The following is a 23,473-nucleotide window of genomic DNA, read 5'->3' as shown; positions in this document are numbered from 1 at the left end:
TTGTTCACTTGTGTTACTGAAAGTGCTACAGTCAGTATCAGTCTGGCAGAAAAAGCACAACTCTATATCTACGGAAGAAGGCCTCTTTAAGGTAGCTATCGGATCGATGTTATCTCTCAAGGGAACAAAAGTAACTTCATGTTCGCAAGGTGGTAAAAAACCCAGGTTCTCCATAAAAAAGATTCATATCCTAATTCTTGGGCAAAAATTTAAGTGACAATATGGATATTCAAAACTATGCTTGATCAAGCATATAATGAGAGACAGAATGGCGACCGTTTACGTCTGATACGAAGTGGAATTTTCTGTATGTAACATGGTTCCTAATGCGTTTTCAGTATCCATTTGTCCTCACAAACCACTGGCCCTTAAAGCTAGAAGCCTATTTGCTAAGAATGTCATTTCTATGGTCTGAATCACACCTGGTGAGATATAATATCATAAGTCAGACAGACAAGGGAGCGTGGCGTCGTCCAATTAAGAATAAATTGAAAAGCATCAATACCTGGTGGTTTTCACTGGCGCAATGTTATCCACGTATACTGAAAAAAAAAAAAACACGAAAAGGACCAGAAAGATGTAAACCCCTAATTTCAGAGTTCAAACTGTCTTGGAAGTTACATTCTTATAACAGATGTAGAAGGATCAAATCTAGAAAGATGTGTGTCATACGTCTTTTTTTCCATTTCTTCTACCTCACTGCTATTCTAACATCGTTGTTAAAGTTTATCATGATAAGGCGCAGTCAGAGTGGCAAAACATCGCAAAGTTTAAGATTGCGAAGTCTTCGCGATCTTTTGTTGTCCGGTCACACTGGCAAGAGATCGAGAAGTTTGGCGGGGATGGCATTATAAAATGAAATATCTCTAGCTGTAGTGGGAAGTTTCGTGGAAAGTTTGGAGTCACACGCTCTTAAAAAATAAAAAAATAAAAAAATCATGATCTTAAAGAGGTGAAGAATGAGCTTTTAACGTTTTGTGAGATATTCAGAAACCACTCTATGAGATGTCTAAGAGCATGAAGTTCTAAGGGGTATCAAAAGTTTATTCAATGAAAATCGGTTTTGAAATGGCTGAGATATCCCAAAACAAGGTGAAACAAAGAGATACTAATAAAGTTGTGGCATGTCGCCTTTTATTATTAACACTTTTTTGGATATCTCAGCCATTTGAAAACCAATTTTCATCAAATAAACGTTGAATCCTTCTTAAAATTACATGCTCTTTTATATTTCATTAGAGGCTTTTCATTATCTCACTTAGGAATGTTCAAAACATGAATCCCTACCTCAACCAGTACTGTACAGTCCCTTTAAACTTATCGATATTTTGCTAATCTGACCGCGCCATTTGAGATCTTGGAGATCGCGATCTTAAACTTCTTGATCTTTTGCCAGTGTGTGGTCGCGGCTATTCTATAAGCTTAACCTCCCAATGGATCCTTCTCCAGTCTTAAAAAAAAAAAAAAAAAATCACCCATATATATATATATATATATATATGATTTCATCTATCGGACTTACAACACAATTTTGCTTATTCATTGGGGCATCAGTAATGTTTATTGTGAAAATAAAGGTGTTTTTCTTCGACTTGCAAAACAAAAAACAAAAAAAAAACGCATCAACGAGAAAATAGAATAGAACCACCTATCCCACTTCAACCTACAGACGAATGCTTGCAATATATATATATATATATATATATATATATATATATCTATATATATATATATATATATATATTATATATATATATGGCAATGTTGCAACTATTTTGTATGTATTATGCGAATTAGATGTTCAAGTTCATTCGCTTAAGCGAAACCCGTTTTCTCTTTTTTTTTTCTTTGCCGTAGCGAAATCAATTTTGCTTTAAGAATCGGGTTCCTAACTCGAATTAAAAAACCCAAAATTACCTTTTAAGAAGAATTGAAAAATAAAATCCCACCAGGGTATATAGGCTATTGAATGAGCTGCATGCACATAAAACTCATGAAGTCTATAAATGATTTGCATACCAATTACAATATTTCGATTCTTTGTACAAAGATTTCAAATCACTGTTTTCCAGCTCGTTTGCAAAAAAAAAAAAAAAAAAGAAAATGTTTGAAACTGACGATTTCTGTGCCTGGACAGTCATTTAGTTTATGCAAATTAGATGGTCAAGATCGGTGAAGTTCACTTGGGAACCTGAGTTTTCCTCATCCTCAAAACCTTAAAGTCCACATATTTAAAGTTTACCTTGCCTCTCAAGTAAAAAAAAAAGTGAAAATTACTCTTGCAGTGTTAATATATTATACATGTCTCTAAATATTTCAGTCCTAATTTGCATGATTATGAATAAAATATTCTATTTAGTGCACCTGAGAAACGTTTATCCCTCAAATTGCTAATTCCATTCTCTGTACAATGATTACAATCTACTCTTTTTTTTTTCCAGGTCGTTTGCAAAGAATTTCTTTAAAAATGCATGTCTGAAACTGGCAATTTCTGCAGCTGGGCTGCCATTTTGTTATGCAAATTAGATGCTTAAAATCGGTGAATTTCGCTTGGGAACCGGAGTTTTCTTAACCATCCATACCTTAAAGTCTACATATCCAGTGTTTAATTTGCTTCTCAAAAAAAAAAAAAAAAAAGAATTACTCTTCTAGTGTTAATATACATATATCTGCATATTTCAGTCCTAATTTGCATAATTATGAATAACATATTTTATTTACCACCTGAGAAACGTTTATCCCTCAAATCGCTACTTCCATTCTCTGTACAAAGATAACAATTAAATTTTTTTCTAGCTCGTTTGCAAAGAGTTTCTAGAAAATGCGTGTCTGAAACTGAGTATTTCTGCGTCTGGGCAGACATTTTGTATATGCAAATTAGATGGTCAAAATCGGTAAATTTCGCTTGGGAACCGGAGTTTTCCTAACCCTCAAAACCTCAAAGTCTACATATCTAGTGTTTAATTTCCTCTCAAGAAAGAAAAATGAAAAGATTACTCTTCCAGTCTATATATATATTTATGTGCATATTTCAGTCCTAATTTGCATGATTATGAATAAAATATTCTGTTCACCACCTGAGAAACGTTTATCCTTCAAATTGCTAATTCCATTCTCTGTACAAAGATAACAATTCCCTTTTTTTTTTCCAGCTCGTTTGCAAAGAATTTCTAGAAAATGCGTGTCAGCCATTTTGTTTATGCAAATTAGATGGTCGCTTGGGAACCGGATTTTTTGGATTCAGCATACTCAAATTAGGTAAAAGGGACCGGTTCCCAACTTTTACTCGAAAATGCCTCTAACACCATTTTAGAGAGCCCTTTTTCAGAAATCCCACCAGACTATGATGAAAGCAAAAGCTACGGAATAATGGAACGGTAAACGTACATCTGGTGTGACTGATATAATGACGTAAACAGAACTACAGGACAAGAGTTGGGCTGCAATGAAATCCCACCACCACCAGGCTCATTAACATGGCACCAAGCCACATACCAGAGAAATGCATTAATTTACATTCACTTTCCGCTTGTTCTATATGTGACCGTGCACCTCAAAACGAACATAAAGTCGCACACACTGATTTTGCGTGAGGACTGAAAATAAGTGAAATGGGTCAACCTAGCCGAATTTGACTTTTTCATACTTCCTGAAAGAGCGGGTCTTCTTTTAGATTATGCTAAAATTTGGTGTCATAAAACGGGCAGGAAAGTGTGTTTTTTAGCAGTTTATCTCGAACATTTTTGGTAGAATAGTGTGATTAGGTGTGTCTTTAGAATCCCTTTTTCATTTCTGAAAAAAACCTTGTACACACTCTTCACTTTCAACTCTAATAACTTTTGAAAGGATGATGCTACTGCTTTAAAAGTTGGCATTAATTATGTACACAATGTGTTAATGAGGCATCCTTAATTTCATTTTAATCTGATAATCCCTTCATTGTTGTTACTCTGGTGGTTTACTTCCTGTTTTTTGTCCCATTCATCGCACAGCCAGCGCGGTTTGGTAAAGACGCTTGAATAGACACTGTACTTCAAAGCCTCTTTTCTCAGTTCACGTTTTTCCTGAGTTTGTGCTTTCTTTCCAATATTTAGATAGGTTAGGAGAGTCCATTTGATTTGAGTTATACATCATTTTAAAGCTTATAGTCTGTTCTTTCAGAATATGGTCTTAACTAAAAATTCATGTCTGGCGACTTTTTGCTTGTTTTGAGGTGCAGGGTCACATATATACACACGTATAAAGCATGATTGTTCTGACATGAAGAAAAGAGAAAAGTCGGCAATGGTATTCAGACGACAAATTCGGTGCAGGATTTATCCGAATACACAAACGCATGATTTTAATCACAAAATTTCTCTCGTAAAGGATCATATCAAATGCCAGCAAGCAAACAAATAATGGTAAAAAGCATGATACTGAATCTGGACTTAGATTATCATGATGAATTTACAACCGAATGAAGAAACAGATTTGTATCATTTACTACCATACACATTAGACAAGCTTAAGAGAACTAATCTCTGTATGGTTCCCATTTCCTGTAGGACACAATCCAGATTAACTAGGACACAATCCGGATTACAGTGATTCATGTTCCCTAGCACAAACTTTGGCGAGTCCGGGCACTGTGTGTCCAGATCCTGTACTGTGTTCTGTATAACCTCTGATGCCAACTCGGCATTTCCATCCGGGGGTACATACACTAAAATCAAATGTACAAGTTGTAATTGATTGAACTCCCTTGGAAGATAAAACGGCCGCAATGCTACACATAACAATTCTATATTCTCATCACCAACAGTCTTCATAACCTAAAAATTCTGACACCAACGTTTATTTATGTACATCATTACTCCTCCTCCTTTTGTCTTGTTGATTCCACTTCTGTCATGCCGTATGCAGTCGAATCCTGTTATGTCAAACAGATTCAAGTTCATATTCAAGTTCATATTTATTTGTTTTTTTTTTCCACTGTATACAATCATAAACATCACTTTCTTATGTGATAAAAACAATGGATACAATTGCACAGAAAAAACAACAATAATTAAAAAAAGACTAACAGTGGCGATACATTGCAATAGCTGCTAAGATAACGAAAGTGAAATAGTTTTCAATAAATTATGCACTGTGTGAAAAAAAAAAAAAAAAAAAACAACGGAAAGACCCACTAAAAAGACAGAGCTTGTAGAGTGTGGGCCCCTCTTGTATTAAAAGCCCGATGCAAAAATTGAGTTGAAAAACAACAAAAAATCGGCATTGCATAATATACTGCCTTGCAAATTAATTCAAGATACATACACACACACACACACACACACACTATGGACATGACAGTATTCGATGTATAAGACGTGTAGCATATCAGCGAATCGTTAAATCAACACTTGTAGAGTATGTAGATAATAATTGATTATTCATTCGGAGTATATCACGTCGTTTTATTAAACGAATTTTTAGGGAAAAAAGAATATGATAGAGGGAATTTGAATAAATTGATTTTTAAAATTCAATATTTTTTTGGTTGTTAGTATTATTATAGAAAAGCAGGAGACCGCGATCATAACCAGCAGCTTGACATGGATCGAGGCCTCGGGGTAAAATTCGAGACTTAAAATCGATTTACATATCTGTATAACGGACGTGTCTACAAAAATAGAATCAATAGTCAAATCCAAAATATTATAATAATTTATGAAATCAAAAGTAAAGGGGGAATTCAAAATAGTTTTCGTTTATTTGTTATCAATAGGCATTTTTATCCATAATACTGTGCTGAGGTGAGTGCTGAGCTGTGCTGTGATGTGCTGAGCTGTGCTGTGCTGTGCTGAGCTGTACATGCGATGAAATACAATTTTGCTAATCTAATGTTTGGGTATATATACCTGATTAAATTGATTTTGGTTTGTTCTTTGTGTCACAAGTATTTCTTCTACATACTTCTACAGTATCAACAATTTTTATACGCAGCAAAGTACTAAAACTAATGCTATATCAATATAAATTTTATCACTCATGCATCATTATATTTCGATAAAAGATATTTTTTCATAAGTGCCTTAAAAGAATATAATTTGGTGGTTGTCTTAATTTGCTCAGGGAGATTATTCCAAAAGTCAGGTCCATGATGTCTAATTGACTTGTGAGCCATCATTAACTTGGGATTGTGGAGGTGATAATCTTTAGAATGTCGAGTTTGGTAAGCGTGGACACTGGAGTACACAGTGAATAGGTTGTGGAATGAGGAAGGGAGGGTGTTGGATTTGGATTTGTACATGAATATTGCGCTTTGTAATGTGTGAATATCATGGATTTCCAAAGTTTTCAATTTGAAAAATAATGGTTCAGAATTTGCAAGATAATGTGAGTTGGTGCAAATGCGGAGTGCTCTTTTTTGGAGAAGATGAACTGATTGAATTTTTGTCTTGCTAGAATTTGTCCATACCATATTGCAGTATGTGATGTATGGTAAAATCAGTGCATTATATAAAATAAAAAGAGACTTTTCTATCGGAAATCTTTTAGTTTAAACAATATACCTATATTTCTTGATACAATATTACTTATAATATTTGAAGAGTTTGTTTGCAAAAACCGATAAGTCCATATTTGTCAAATGGAGATATTTGCGATTAAAGGTCAAGAAAAATAAAGAGAATAATAAGAAAAATGTTGCTTCTTTTGACCATAACTTCAAAAATATACCTTTACATGTAGTGACCAATGTATCATTTAAAAAATATTATTTTGTACTTTATGACAGAGACCGTACTTCAAAATCTTCAAAAATGGACTTATCGGTTTTTGGAAACAAACTCTTCATTTACATGTTCATTTCAGGTAAGATTAGCGTCAATAATTAAACCAAGAAATTTAGTAGACTTTTTTCTACAAGGGGTAACCCATCAATATACCAATTATATTCAATATCAGAAGAATGAACGTTTTTAAAATGTATAAAACTAGCTTTATATTTAAAGATAATTTATTGCATTTGAATCAGGAAGAAACTTTACCTAAGTCAAAATTAAGAGTGTGGATAAGTATCTGTGGATCTTTATGTGAATAAGATATATTTGTATCATCTGCAAACAAAATTTAAGTTGATATTGGTGAAACATTAATTATATCATTAACATAAATAAGAAATAACAGAGGGCCTAAGATAGACCCGTGTGGTACTCCACAATTGATTTTTAACCTCCTGGAGGAACATGAATCAAATTCAACATATTGCTCATGGTTAGATAAATAATCGGTGAACCATAGAAGAGGTATTCCTCGAACTCCATGATGTTTTAATTTGCGGATAAGAATTTTGTGATCAATAGTATCAAATGCCTTACTCAGGTCCATAAAAACTCCAACAATATGTTCCTTATTAATAAGAGCTTCAATTATCTTATCACAAAGTTGATTAATAGCGTAATCTGTAGAATAATTTTTTTCGTAAATCCGAATTGATTCGGAAAAAGAATTTCATTTCTATTTGAAAAAGAATACAGTCTTTTACAAACAATTTTCTCTATATATTTTTGATATGCTTGGGAGAAGGGATATTGGGCAATAGTTTGTTGTTGTTGTTGTGTGTGATCGTGTGATATTAAAACCTAACAGATTGCTTCTCACTTGATTATGTGACATATGTTTTTTTTGTGTGTTTTCTTTGTTTGTTTTTTATTTGGAGGCACGGAAGTGATATCTTACTTCCGTCTTTTTTTCACCCTCTCACTGTACTGCATAGTTGGAATCAATAAAACACGTTGAAGGACCTGACATCTCTGCTGATGTATCACAAGCCTACGCCAAGAGTATCTGTGCCATGCCAAACCTTAACACTCTGGAGCTATGTGGTGTCAGGATAGCAGACGAGTTCTTTGCCGCCCTTGCCAAAACAGCGTCAGACGCAAGGGTATGTCACATTGCATTACAGTTTGTTTTTCTCCACTGTAATGCCATACACTTTACAATGGAGCAAATTTCTGTGTAATCTCTTATCTTCTTACCAGAAAAAAAAAACAAAAAAAAAATGTTTGATAAGTTTGTCTGTGGTACAAAGTCTTTTTATTCTTTCCAACGGATGATACTTTAATAAAGTAATAAAGGTTGATGCTACAACCTGACAGATTGCTTATCACATGATTACGTGTCTTCTTTTGTTTCAGGTAGGCACTTAAATTAGCTTTTACTTGTGTCTTCTTATCACCTTCTTAGTGTACTATATCGCCTGAATCGTTAATACACGCTTGAGAACCTTTCAAGCTTGCTGAAAACATCTGAAATATTACTTATCACCCTGACTATGTGTCTTGTGTGTGTGTGTGTGTGTGTGTGTGTATGTTTTTGTTTTTGTTTTTTTTTTGTTTTTTTTTTCTGGAGACACTTAAATGAGTTCTTAATTGCGTATACTTCTCACCCTCTTACTGTACTACATAGTTGGAATCAATAAAACACGACGGAGGACCTGACATCTCGGTTGCTGCATCACAAGACTACGCCAAGTGTATCTGTACCATGCCAAACTTAAACACTCTAAAGCTATGTGATGTCATTATAGCCAACGCAACGGTATCTCATTTTACACTACAGTTTGTTTATCTCCAAATGAAATACGCAGAACAAAAGAGCAGAGATCTATGTTTCTTCGTAGTAGGGAAAATCTAATGTTTGTAAAGTTTTCCGTGGTACAAAACTTTTTTTTATAGTCTTTCCAACAGGAGGTGAAAGTCTCAGTTTTCCGTGGTACAAAACTTTTTTTTATAGTCTTTCCAACAGGAGGTGAAAGTCTCGTTGACATAAAGGCATTACAAGCTGTGGGTTCGTCCTGTTACAATTCTAAACCACTTTTGTCCGTGGTAGTCTCTGATGAAAATGGACAAGGCGAATTACCTCTCGAGAGCCTCATATTTATCCTGCATGACATTACACAATAATTCTTTCATCATTCATGATTTTGTTTTATTTGTAAATCTGTTAATATGGTTTAAATGTGACATACTCTGATAAAGAGAATGATAACGTTTGTAGTTAAATCCTGAAAGATTGTTTATCTCATGATAATGTGACTTGTGTGTTTGTGTTTTGCTTTGTCTTCTTTTCTGGGGAGGCACTTAATGATTTCTTACTTGTGTCTTCTTTACACCCTCTTACTGTACTACATAGTTGGAATCAATATTACACGATGGAGGACGTGACATATCGGCTGCTGCATCACAAGCCTACGCCACGAGTATCTGTACCATGCCAAACCTTAAGACCCTGGAGCTAAGTCATGTCAGGATAGCAGACGAATTCTTTGCCGCCCTCGCCGAAACGGCGTCAGGAGCAAAGGTATCCCACTTGCTAATATGGACTGGCCGTGATGGGGATACATTTGTTGCCCGAACTAGAATTGTATTGCCTGAGTCGAAGACGAGGGCAATACTATTCTAGTGAGGGCAATAAATGTCGTATCCCAAGAAAGGAAAGTCCATAATGTGACCCCGCATCACAGAACAAACAAAAAGTCGCCAGACATAAGTTTTTGGTTAAGGACAGATTCTAAAAGACCAGACTCTAATCTTTATAATAATGTATAGCTCAATCGAAATGGAATCTCAAACCTCTCTAAATATGGGAAAGAAAGCACACACTCTGGAAAAGTGTGAACAGAGAAAAAATGCTCTAAAGTACAGAGTCTATCTGTGTACTAAAGCGTTTCATCTTTACCAAACCGTGCTAGCTGTGCGATGAATGGGACCAAAAAAAAAAAAAAAAATAGATAAATAACAGGATGTAAACCCCTGGAGCAACATCAATGAAGGGATTATCAGATTAAATTGAAACTGAGCATGTTCTGTGAACACATTCTGTCTATGAATACTGCCAACTTTCAAGGCAGTAGCTCTAATCCCTTCAAAAGTTATAAGACTTGAAAGTGAAGAGTGTGCAAGAAATGAAAAAGGGGCCTGTAGAGCCCACTAATGTCAAAATCGCCCACTAATGTCAGAACAACCACTAATGTCATAACACGTCGACGACAAATATCAAAACAACCACTAATGTCATAACGCGTCGACGACAAAATGTCAAAATAACCACTAATGTCATGTTGTTTTAATGTCTGTTGTTTTAACCGAATAATTATAGTGAGGGTGCACCAGAGGGGGATGAGGCCCCTCTCGATCCGTCATTGCCTCAACCACAAATGGAAAACCTCATTGCTTGCATTACAGGGGCGGATCAAGGAATTACACAAAGGAGGGGGCGCCTTTACAAAATGAAAGGATGGCGCGACCCTCCCCACTTGTCTTCTTTTGTTTCTGTTGTGTTGACAAAATAAAGACAGGGGGCACTAAGGGGGGGGGGGGGGTGCGCCTCCTCTAAATCCGCGATTGCGTCAACCGCAAATGTCAATATTGGATTAACCGCAAATGTCATAACACTTCGAACACAAAATAATGTCATAACGCGTCACAGGGGCGGATCCAGTGATTCCATAAAGGGGGGGGGGGGAGGGGCTCTACAAAATCAAAGGATGGCGCGACCCCCTTTTCTTATTTTTGTTTCTTTTGTTTTAATCTAATATAGTGAGGGTGCACTAGAGGGGGAAGCGCCCCCTCTCGATCCATCATTGCGTCAACCACAAATGGAAAAATTCATTGCTTGCATTACAGGGGCGTATCCAGGAATTCCGTGAAGGGAGGCGCCTTTACAAAATCAAAGCTCGCGCGACACCACCCCATTTTCTTCTTTTCATTTTCTCTTCTTTTAGTAAAAAAAAAAACAAAATAGAAAGGGGGCACCATGGGGGATGCGCCCCTTTCGATCCATGATTGCGTCGACCACAAATGACCAAACCCATTGCTTGCATTACAGGGGCGTATCCAGGAATTCCGTGAAGGGGAGGCACCTTTACAAAATCAAAGGCTCACGCGACACCACCCCATTTTTTTTTTCTTTTCGGGCACCATGGGGGATGCGGCCCCTCTCGATCCATGATTTTGTCAACCACAAATGACCAAACCCATTGCTTACATTACAGGGACGTATCCATGAATTCCGTGAAGGGGAGGTGCCTTTACAAAATCAAAGGCTCACGCGACACCACCCAATTTTCTTCTTTTTTATTTTTTTTTCTTGTTTTAACAAAATATATAATGGGGGCACCATGGGAGATGCGCCCCCTCTCGATCCATGATCGCGTCAACCACAGATCACCAAACTCATTGCTTGCATTACAGGGGCGTATCCAGGAATTCCGTGAAGGGGAGCCGCCTTTACAAAATCAAAGGCTCACGCAACACCACCCCATTTTCTTCTTTTCGGGCACCATGGGGGATGCGCCCCCTCTTGATCCATGATTGCATCAACCACAAATTACTAAGCCCATTGCTTACATTACAGGGGCGTATCCATGAAATCCGTAAAGGGGAGGCGCCTTTACAAAATCAAAGGCTCACGCGACACCACCCCATTTTCTTCTTTTCATTTTCTCTTGTTTTAACGAAACATATAGAGGGGGCACCATGGGGAATGCGCCCCCCCCCCCATCCATGATTACGTCAACCACAAATGACCAAACTCATTGCTTCCATTACAGGGGCGGGTCCAGGAATTCCGTAAAGGGGAAGGGGTGCACCTTTGCATAATTAAACCGTGACGCATCACCCCATCTTTTTATCATTTGTTGTTTTGAAGGAAAAACAAATAGAGGGGGAATCAGAAGGGGATGCGCCCGTCTCGATCCGCGATTGCGTCAACCACAAAATGTCACAACTCATTGCTTGCATTAGAGGGGCGGATCCAGGAATTCTTTAAAGGGGAGGAGCCCCTACAAATTCAAAACCTGCCGCACCCCCTATTTTTCAGTTCTGTTGTTTTAACAACACAGAAATGCTTGCTCATTGCTTGTATTACAGGAGCAGGTCCAGGAATTCCGTAAGGTGTAAAGGGGAGACGTCTTCTTAACTCTTTTGTGCCATGGTGGAAACCCTTTGTGCCACGTTATTCTGAGACACGAAGGTAGTCATGCTTTGAGAAAGAATTTGTTTTGTTTTTTGTTCCAATTTGTATATTTTCTACAAATTTCTGTTAAGGTGGACACAATAGTGAGCAAAGTTAAAGAGGAATGCCAAACTTTGCTTCGATATAAATTGTATGACAAATCTATTTTCAATTTTCTTTTGAAAGACAGTTGCTACATTACTGTAAAGGCTGACTTTTGCACATAAGACCGTAACAGAAACTTAGAAATTACACGCAAATCTAGTTGGGAACACCGCTTGATAGTCAATCATCACATAAATGCAAGCCGTATGTGAGAGAAACAAAAGCGCGAGAAACGCTTCGATTGTATGGGGCGCCAAGTGTTCGCTTGAAAATTCCGTCCAAAAAGACACGAAATTACCTTAAAAGTACAGAAATCATACACTGAAATCCAGTTCGTTACAAGATGAAATTGTACAGACAATTTCGTAACAAACAATTTCATTTTGTAACGAAATCTGGTTTAATTACAAAATTAGGAAGGCAGTTATCCATTTTGTTACAAAATGAAACAACAAATTTATTTTGTAAACAAAATCTCATTTTGTTACAAAAAAGACTTGTGCTTTATCATTTTGTGACAGAATGACATGGCAAATATAATTTCGTAACAGATCTTATTTTGTTCCAAAAAAAAAATCATTTCGTGTAAGGAATTGAAACTACAAAACAATTTCGTGCACGGAATGGTTCTACAAACTGCATTTCGTGTAGAGGGTCTAACAGAACTGAACTACACTCCTTTTGTGTACGGAATTGAACAACAAAAGTCATTTCCCTGTAAGGTACCATACGAAATGGATTGCGTCGAAGACGAAATGAATTTCGTTGCACACGGAATGCATTTCGTACCATATCAAATGGATTTCGTACCGTGCGAAACAGATTTCGTGGTACAATAAGGATTTCGTGTACGGAATGGCTTCTGTCAGTCTCTGCCGAGTAAGGGATATAAGGAGGACGCTGATTGCCGCCTTGTTGATCATTCATACGTCATTGGAAAAAAAAAAACTGCCTGTTATTCAAATTCATGAGTTTCTTCCCTCGAGATGTTTTCATTGCAACTGATTGACAAATTGCCTTACATCGACGTAATAAGCACTGAATTGATCAGTGTTTTAGTAGTAGCCATGATAAAAAATCATGGCGTACATACTCGAGCAGGATTCGAACCTGCGACCTCCTGATCACCGGACGGCCGTCATCTCCACTAGACCACCGAGCTTTCGCCCACTGTAGTGCCCATCTTTTATTTGGTCAATACAACAGAATTGAAAAGAAGAAATGGGGAGGGGGGAGGTCGCGCCAGCCTTTCACTTCGTAAAGACGTCTCCCCTTTACAATATTTCTGGATCCGCCATGTAATGCAAGCAATGAGTTTTTCCATGATATTATGTGGTTGACGCAATGATGGATCGAGAGGGGCGCTTCCCCTTTAGTGCCCCCTCTCTTTATTTTTTTCAACAACAGTTTTTTAACAACAAAATACAAATAAGAAAATGGGGTGGGGGCGAAGGTAGCGCCAGCCTTTTATTTTGTAAAGCCGTTTCCTCTTTACGGAATTCTTGGATCCTCCCCCGTAATGCAAACAATGAGTGTGGATATTTATGGTTGACGCAATCATGGATCGAGAGGGGGCGCTTCCCCCTCTGGTTCCCCCTCACTATAGTATGTTAAAACAACAGAAACAAAGATAAGAACATGGGGGAGGGGGGGGGTCACGCCAGCCTTTGTTTGTTTGTTTGTTTGTTTTTTTAAGGCGCCCCTTTACGGAATTCCTGGATCCACCCTGTGACGGGTTAGGACATTTGCAGTTAGTTTGAAAATTTTGACATCTGTGGTCGACGCGTTATGACATTTGTGGTTAATCCCGATTTTGATATTTGCGGTTGACGCAATCGCGGATTGAGAGGGGGCGCATCCCCCATTAGTGCCCAATCTCTTTGTTTCGTCAACACAACAGAAATTGCCCAATCTCTTTGTTTCGTCAACACAACAGAAAAAAAAGAAGAAAATAGGGGAGGGGTGGTCGCGCAAGACTTTTACTTTGCAAAGACGCTTCCCTTTACGAAATTCCTGATCCGCCCCTGTAATGCAAGCAATGAGTTGGTCATTGTGCTTGACGCAATGATGATCAAGAGGGGGCGCATCCCCTCTGGTGCCCCCTTTCTTTTCTTTTCTTTCTTTTTTTTGTGGGGGGGGGGTTAAAACAACATAGATAAAATGAAAATATGGAGGGGGTGGTAGCCTTCTATTTTGTAAAGCCGCCTCCCTTTACGAAATTTTTGGATCTGCCCCCGTAATGCAAGCAGTGAGTTTGATATTAGTGGTGACGCAATGATGAGTCGAGAGGGGGTGCATTCCCCTCTGGTGCACTATCACTGTATTATTAGTTAAAACAACAGAAACAAAAATAAGAATGGGGGGGGGGGGGTCGCCAGCCTTTGATTTTGTAAAGGCCCCCCCCCTTTACGGAATTCCTGGATCCCCCCCCCCCTGTGACGCGTTATGAAATTTGTGATCGACGTGTTATTGCATTTGTGGTAATCCCGATTTTGACTTGTGGTTGACGCAATCGTGGATGAGAGGGGCGCATCCCCCTTAGTGCCCTCTCTTTATTTCGTCAACACAAGAAAATGGGGGGGGGGGGGAGGTTGCGCCAGCCTTTGATTTTGTAAAGACGCCTCCCCTTTACAAAATTCCTGGGTCCGCCCCTGTAATGCGAGCAATGAGTTGTTCCATATGTGGTTGACGCAATGATGGATCGAGAAGGGGCGCTTCCACCTCCGTGCACCCTCACTAACAGAAACAAAAATAAGAAAAGGGGGTCGCGCTAGCCTTTGAATTTGTAAAGCCCTCCCCCCCCCCTTTACGGAATTCATGGATCCGCCCCTGTGTCGCGTTATGACATTTGTGGTCGACCAACGGCGTAAATCCGTACTGAGGAGTGGGGGGGGGGATGATTGGCGATAGCGGTCACCATCACCACGATTACAAGCCCATAACCGGACCGGCGCAGCCCCGGGGGGGGGGGGGGGAAGGGGGAAGCTTGCCCCCCCCCCCCCACACACACACACACATTTTACAGGGATCAAATGTCCCACTCCTTTCCATGCAAAGTGGGAGGGAAGTGGCAGCAAAAATATGACGACTTTTTGTTCTTGTTTTTGTTTGTTTGTTTGTTTTTTCTTGTCAGCCGACTTTCGGCGGAGAATCAGACCTTAAAAGTATGAAGAATTTTTTGTTGTTGTTTCTCTTGTCTTTTGATGTCTTTCTTCTTGGCTGACAGGCGATTTTGCGCCCCCCCCCCCTTTCAAAAACGTAGCGCAGCCCTGAATAATGCCCAACTAAATTCAATAAAATGATAATAAGGATATCCATTTCTTGAATAACGCAGTAGATATTTTCCTGTAGCTATTAATTGTATTCTTCAATTTTCTTGATTTAAGTCAGTGAGTTTGAATATCTGTGCGAGGGAGCGGAGCGGCCTGGGGGAGGGTGTGGGAGGGGGTTTCCCCCTCCCATGCACACGAGGAAAATTTGGCATTTTCAGACCTCAAATTCAGCGATCTGGTGCACACTTTTGGTAAAATTTGGGATCTTTTTCCTATAAAAAAACAAGTAAGAAAAAGAAATATTCATAGATAATTGAATGGACTACATCGTGGTATTTCAGCTCTTGCTCCGCCTGTGCGACATCACTGTGAAGACCTACTAAATAGTGGGGCCTATCACCGGCGTAGCCAGAATTTGATCTTAGGGGGAGCGGTTAGATGCGAGGGAGAGATGCGAGCGAGGGGGGAGGGTGTGTGAGAACTTTTTGCATATTGATGTTGTAAATGGTGCAATTTGATTCATTTTTTTTTTTTTTTGCGTGTTCTATCGACTTGAAACAGTCCAACATGTTTAAGGCAGTAGTACATTTTATGTAGATTATTATTGAACAATTTTGCCTATAAAATGGTATCATTTAGAGAAACTTCTTGTCTTAATTCTTACACTGAAGATCATGAACGCGATCATGAATTTTGACATTGTACAGTCCAAAAGCGGCCGTTTGTAGCTATATATTTTTTTCGCTTTGGAAATTAAGGGGGCGCACCAGGCGCATTTGCTGGCAATTTAATATCATCAGGAGAATGACATAACGATTAAATGCGAGCGAGCGAAGCGAGCGAGCTTGAAAATTTTGACATTTTACAGTCCCAAAACTGCTTTTTGTAGCTACATTTTTACGCTTGCAATTACTCGGCAGCAACATCAGGAGAATAGCATAGCGATTAACGCGAGCGAGCGAAGCAAGCGAGCTTGAAAATTTTGACATTGTACAGTCCCAAAACGGCAGTTTGTAGCTATATTTTTTCGCTTAAGAAATTAAGGGGGGTGGGGCGCACCGGGCGCAACTGCTGGCAATTACTGGCAGCAACATCAGGAGAATGACATAAAGATTATATGCGAGCGAGCTTGAAAATGTTGACATTTCACAGTCCCAAAACTGCCGTTTGTAGCTATATCTTTTTCGCTTTGAAAAATAAGGGGGGGGGGGGGCTTACCGGGCGCAACTGCTGGTAATTACTCGGCAGCAACATCAGAATGGCATGACGATTAAATGCGAGCGAGCGAAGCGAGCGAGCTTGAAAATTTTGACATTTTACAGTCCCAAAACTGCTTTTTGTAGCTACATTTTTTCGCTTTGAAAATTAAGGGGGGGGGGGGGCACCGGGAGCGACTGTTGGCAATTACTCGGCAGCAACATCAGGAGAATAGCATAGCAATTAAATTACTCATGCGAGCGAGCGAAGCAAGCGAGCTTGAAAATTTTGACACTGTACAGTCCCAAAACGGCAGTTTGTAGCTATATTTTTTCGCTTAGGAATTAAGGGGGGTGGGGGTGCACCGGGCGCAACTGCTGACAATTACTGGCAGCAACATCAGAAGAGTGACATAAGGATTAAATGAGAGCGAGCTTGAAAATTTTGACATTTCACAGTCCCAAAACTGCCATTTGTAGCTATATCTTTTTCGCTTTGAAAAATAAGGGGGGGGGGGCGCACCGGGCGCAACTGCTGGTAATTACTCGGCAGCAACATCGGGAGAAAGGCATGACGATTAAATGCGAGCGAGCGAAGCGAGCGAGCTTGAAAATTTTGACATTTTACAGTCCCAAAACTGCTTTTTGTAGCTACATTCTTTCGCTTTGAAAATTAAGGGAGGGGGGCACCGGGAGCAACTGCTGGCAATTACTCGGCAGCAACATCAGGAGAATAGCATAGCAATTAAATTACTCATGCGAGCGAGCGAAGCAAGCGAGCTTGAAAATTTTGACACTGTACAGTCCCAAAACGGCAATTTGTAGCTATATTTTTTCGCTTAGGAAATTAAGGGGGGTGGGGTGCACCGGGCGCAACTGCTGACAATTACTGGCAGCAACATCAGAAGAATGACATAAGGATTAAATGCGAGCGAGCTTGAAAATGTTGACATTTCACAGTCCCAAAACTGCCGTTTGTAGCTATATCTTTTTCGCTTTGAAAAATAAGGGGGGGGGGGGACGCACCGGGCGCAACTGCTGGTAATTACTCGGCAGCAACATCGGGAGAATGGCATGACGATTAGATGCGAGCGAGCGAAGCAAGCGAGCTTGAAAGTTTGTAGCTATATTTTTTCGCTTAGGAAATGAAGGGGGTGGGGGCGCACCGGGCGCAACTGCTGGCAATTACTGGCAGCAACATCAGGAGAATAGCATAGCATGGCATGACGATTAAATGCGAGCGAGCGAAGCGAGCGAGCTTGAAAATTTTGACATTTTACAGTCCCAAAACTGCTTTTTGTAGCTACATTCTTTCGCTTTGAAAATTAAGGGGGGGGGGGCACCGGGAGCAACTGCTGGCAATTACTCGGCAGCAACATCAGGAGAATAGCATAGCGATTAAATGCGAGCGAGCGAAGCAAGCGAGCTTGAAAATTTTGACACTGTACAGTCCCAAAACGGCAGTTTGTAGCTATATTTTTTCGCTTAGGAAATTAAGGGGGGTGGGGGTGCACCGGGCGCAACTGCTGACAATTACTGGCAGCAACATCAGAAGAATGACATAAGGATTAAATGCGAACGAGCTTGAAAATTTTGAAATTTCACAGTCCCAAAACTGCCGTTTGTAGCTATATATATCTTTTTTCGCTTTGAAAAATAAGGGGGGGGGGGGACGCACCGGGCGCAACTGCTGGTAATTACTCGGCAGCAACATCGGGAGAATGGCATGACGATTAAATGCGAGCGAGCGAAGCAAGCGAGCTTGAAAGTTTGTAGCTATATTTTTTCGCTTAGGAAATGAAGGGGTTGGGGGCGCACCGGGCGCAACTGCTGGCAATTACTGGCAGCAACATCAGGAGAATGACATATCGATTAAATGCGAGCAGGGAGGTGTTTCTCTTCCCACCTCCCTGATTCGAGCGAGCTTGAAAATTTTGACATCTTACGGTCCCCAAACTGCCGTTTGTAGCTTTATTTTTTTTCGCTTTGAAAAAAAAAAGGGGGAGTGCAACGGGCGCAACTGCTGGCAGTTACCCAGCAGCAACATCAGGAGAATGGCATGACGATTCAATGCGAGCGAGCGAAGCGAGCGAGCGTGAAAATTTGACATTTTACAGTCCAAAAACTGCCGTTTGTAGCTGTACTTTTTTCGCTTTGGGAATTAAGGGATGGGGGCGCACCGGGCGCAACTGCTGGTATTAATTACTGGCAGCAACAAATATCTCGTAAACACATTTATGATGTAATCTGGGGAAATTTCAATCCCAGAAGTGTATAACACTTTTCGTACTATTCTGGCAAACTGTTGATGATATGTCTTGCCTTTTCTGTGGGATTGTTTAATTAAGGATTAAAGAATCCATTTTTCTGTTCGTGAGATGAATGTTGTATATCAGTAAAATTGGCTGCGAATAAACTTGTCTTATTAATCTATTGATTTATGTTTGTTAACAGGTGAACTTTCTAGTGCTTTTTGCACATCTCCCATGAAAACAAAAAGAAATCTGGTTAATAGGTCTGAACCATTAATCTAAAGCAATGTTCATTAGACTAAAGGAGGTACTTGCATATGGCAAAATATGGGAATCGACACGCGTTCCTTTTGTGTTTTCTGGAGGCAAACGAATTATACTAACTGAGCAAAATCACTGCCAATATGGAGAGGGTAAATGTGTTGCAATTCCTACGACTGAAACTCGTACAAGGCTGTTCACGAACTCGTTTGTTATCTAAAATTTTAGATCTTTGGGTAATTCATGCGGAGCTCGACGTGAGTCGTATCGCGCTCGGCATGGTGCACTCGTTCACGCCTACGTCGATGGCCCTACAGACTGTGTTGCATCAAGGAGGTGGGAAGAGCACCTCCCTGGTTGCATGCAGCTGCTTGTCATCGGGTTGTGTGGCTACCAGTATTTCAACATCCGAAGCATGCATTACGGTCGATATTGCTCTACATGCATTGGCGTGCGAGAGAAGTACGCGAGCGCTGCTAGCACTGTTCAGCAGTATGCTCTCGTCACGAGGCGGGCGTGCGAACGTCATGGCTCATGCATTACAGTATAAATAGCCTATAAGCTAGCTAGGTGGGGATGCAGCTGGTCTGATGCGAGGAGACTACGAACAGTGGATGCGCGCGAATACGCCGCCTATGATCCAGTTGTTTGTCGTTGTTTTCTTTTCTTTTTTAATCGGTGGCAGTCTTCTTACACGAAAAAAAAAAAAAAAAAAACTGCGATCGTGGCGCCTAGCGGACGCGGTAGATGCGTCCACTGTTCGTAGTCTCGCCCCATCAGGTGTATCGCTTGGCAAAGACAATTATCTCGCTGCATCATACGTTTCAGCAAATTACAAAGACAATAACTGCATTCTCCGCCTAGATTATAGGCTATGCAATAATCCATCATGCTGAAATCAACATCACCACATTTCTTTTTGTTTGTTTGTTTTTTTTTGTTCCTACATCTTTTTCTTGGGAGAATTTCAGGGGGGGATATTTGTACAGGCCATCCCCCCCTCCTTCAAAAGTGGGGGGGATATATCCCCCCCATCCCCCCCGGGATTTACGCCCATGTGGTCGACGTGTTGTGACATTTGTGGTTAATCCAATATTGATATTTGAAGAGTTCGGTTTCAAAAGGTACTACATCCATAATTTCAAGTTCTGAGAAAACACGATTTTTTAATTATCATATTTAGCAAGCTCCGACTGGAATGATATTTCCCCCTATTTTACCGCTAGATGATATAACACTAAGCCCACTCTCTAAGAAAATCCAGGTCCATACATTTATTTTTCATGAATTAATCATTTTGATATTTTCGTGGATGTAGTACCTTTGCAACCGAAGTGGATGTAGTACCTTTTGAAACGGAAATTTCACATGCCAGAGATATATTCAGTGTGATGTTATGACATGTTTTGCGGACTTATTTTTTTTTCAGCAATGGTGTTGATGGGGATGGGATACGAGGTCAAGGGGGCCTAGGTAATTGACAATGCCCTGCCCTATTTAGCAGCAAGAATATCAAACCAATGTGCATCGCTAATGCCCCATTGCTCCCTTGCTGACCAATCTTTTGAATCGGAATGACTGTCATTGGTCATAAGCATATAGGGGGATCCATTATGCGTGAACGGTTATAGATGGGGAGGGGTCACAATATCTCATCAGGTGATTTCTCTCTTCCCTTTCTCCTTTTTTTTTTCTCTCACGAGCTTTATCTTTACTTTTTCCTCTTTGTATTAATTTTTTTGCTACTTACTGTCTGTGACCTCTCCCTTCACGTTTCTCAAGAATACTGTATTAATTATCTTTTATTCATTTTATTTCAATGTAACTTCTAAGGGAAAAGGTTGAAAAGCAGCATCTGAATGTGCTGTATTTTTTCAACGCTGTAATAAAATTCATTACATGAATTTCATTCTTGTATGTTCTTTGTCAGGTAAGATAAATCTGATAATCTAATAGCTGATAAAAATCAAGACCGTCGATGAGTAATATGACCACCTAATAGTATACTAAAAACACATTTGGTGATACCTTTGTGACATTGTACCTAACTAAGCAAAATGTGTCATTTACAAGAATAAATATAAATCTATTGTTCAAAGCTGTATGTTACTATGTATACTTTCAAGCCCTGGTACTTAACATCATGCACGTATAGCAGAGCACAGCATGCCCACAGGTATATAGCACTGTTGGTAGGGATGTTAGAATTCCATGCCATTGTATACATTTAACAAAGTAACTTTGCTTTCATACTAGTTGTCAACACTTATTAGCTGTGAAGCTATTTATGTAAGAAATAAATCATACCTAAAAGTGTCTGTACTCAATTCTGGAGACAATTTATAGCTCAAACTCAACACCTTAGCAATAACGCACAGTACCGGTAACTAGCAGTAAATGCAGTACGTGAGACAACATGAGAGTCGCATAATTTCTCCTGTTTCTCCGCCGTTTCTCCTTTGATCGTCTCTACTGCTTATTATTCACGATCCTTCTCCTGGAATGGTTTGTTTTGTCTATGAGTTCTCCTTCATTTTCCTACATTGCTTGATTGAAATGTGATGAGTTTGTCAAGATATTGGTCAGATTTGCTTGGCGATTTTAACAGAAAGCCAAAAAGCCAAAAGCCAACTTCTATTGTTAACAGATTAAGTCAGTAGACAATGGTAGAGGGTCAAGCCAGTGCTGGTCTCTGATTGGTCAATTTCCCGATGATGTTATTGGAGTGGATGTAGGACCTTTTGCAACGCAACTAAAATGGATGTAGTACCTTTTGCAACCGAACTGATTTTTAAATGTATTTTTGAACACTTTCTAGTTGGAAATTCAACGTTTCGTTAGTACAGGTGTAAAGAGGTCCTAAAAGTACATCAACACCAAAAAGTGGGTTTTGATGAAAAATGGATGAGCTGAGCTCTTCATTTGTGGTTGACGCAATCGCTGATTTAGAGGGGGCGCATCCCCCTTTAGTGCCCCCCTCTATTTATTTTATGAACACAACAGAAATGAAAATAAGAAAATGGGGGGGGGGGGGAGGGGGGCGAGGGTCGCGCCAGCCTTTGATTTTGTAAAGGCACCTCCCCTTTATGGAATTCCTCGATCCGCCCTTCTGACGCGTCATGACATTTTGCAGGAAATTTTGAAATTTTGACATTTGTCGTCGACGTGTTATGACATTAGTGCTTAATCCGATTTTGACATTTGTCGTCGACGTGTTATGACATTTGCAGTAAAAATGGAAATTCTGACATTTTTCGTAGACGTGTTATGACATAAGTGGTTTATCCGATTTTGACATTTGTCGTCGACGTGTTATGACATTAGTGGTTGTTTTGACATTGGTGGGCGATTTTGACATTAGTGGGCTCTACAGGGCCTCTAAGACTTATTTGATCTCACTACTCTGCAAAAAAAAAAAAGGGTTTTAGAAAACTTGCTGAAAATGCTCTTTCACATTCATTTCATGATCCCAAACTTGAGAATTATGTAGAAGAAGGGTAGCTCTTTCAGAAAATATAAAAAACTTAATATTGACTTAGTTGACAAGTCTCACCTCTGTTCAGTCCTCACGTAAAATAAAGGGGTGCGACTCTTTTTTTTTTTTTCGTTTTGTGATGTACGGTCACATAATTTTTATTATCATTACCCATTTTCCGGCATTCTAGGAATCTTCGAGCAGTTACATTACAATGCAGGGGCCGCGGAACGTTTTCTTTTTTTCAGTCTTGGGGGGGGGGGGGGGTTGATCAAGGTCACCCCCCCCCCCCCCCCCACACACACACACACACACACACACACACACCCGCTTAGACGCACCGGCGTAGCCTGGGATGAATAATGATCTTCTGATCGTGGGAGGGCGGCAGTTACTATGTGAGGGAGCCAAGCGAACGAGCCCGAGCGAGCGAGCCCGAGCGAGCGGAGGGAAGGAAGGGTGTGGGTGGGGGATGTTCCCCCTCCCACTGGAAGAACTTTTTGCATTTTTCGCCTTTTATTCTCCTGAAATCTCCCGCTCACACACACCGGCGTAGCCTGGATAATGATCTTGTGATATTGGGAAGGCGCGAAGCGACCGAGACCGAGCGAGCGGAATGAACGGGGGAAGGGTGAGGGTGTGGGAGGGGGTATTGCCCCTCCCACTGTGAGAACTTTTTGCATTTTTTTCTTGTAAATGGTGCAATTTGATGCATGTTATTCCGTCTTTTATCGACTTGAAACGGCCCCACTTGTTTAAGGTAGCAGGATATTTTGATGTGGATTATTATTGAACAATTTGCCTATAAAGCGGTAGCAATAGATAAACGTCTTGTGTTAATTTATTGTTACAATTTATTTCGTGAAAGTTGTCTGTTAAGCAATCAAACAGAAAAGGCATGCTCATGAGGGTGTATATACAAAA

At 39.8% G+C, this 23,473-nt stretch overlaps 1 protein-coding gene across 1 annotated transcript in view; it reads left to right on the top strand.

Moving 5' to 3' along the window:
* The first annotated feature begins 7,825 nt into the window (after nucleotides 1–7,825).
* LOC140226686 (uncharacterized) overlaps nucleotides 7,826–23,473 on the top strand; it is a 294,115-nt gene continuing 278,467 nt past the window's right edge. Inside the window, exons 1-3 of the mRNA XM_072307126.1 lie at nucleotides 7,826–7,915; nucleotides 8,440–8,649; nucleotides 9,166–9,333. Of these exons, the coding sequence (XP_072163227.1) occupies nucleotides 7,826–7,915; nucleotides 8,440–8,649; nucleotides 9,166–9,333 (468 nt within the window). The remainder of the gene's footprint in view (nucleotides 7,916–8,439; nucleotides 8,650–9,165; nucleotides 9,334–23,473) is intronic.

The sequence above is a fragment of the Diadema setosum genome, chromosome 3 (genome assembly GCF_964275005.1).
Source record: "Diadema setosum chromosome 3, eeDiaSeto1, whole genome shotgun sequence".
NCBI lineage: Eukaryota > Metazoa > Echinodermata > Echinoidea > Diadematoida > Diadematidae > Diadema > Diadema setosum.
The sequence above is the reverse complement of the archived record's forward strand: the minus strand, read 5'-3'. Positions and strand labels throughout refer to the sequence as shown.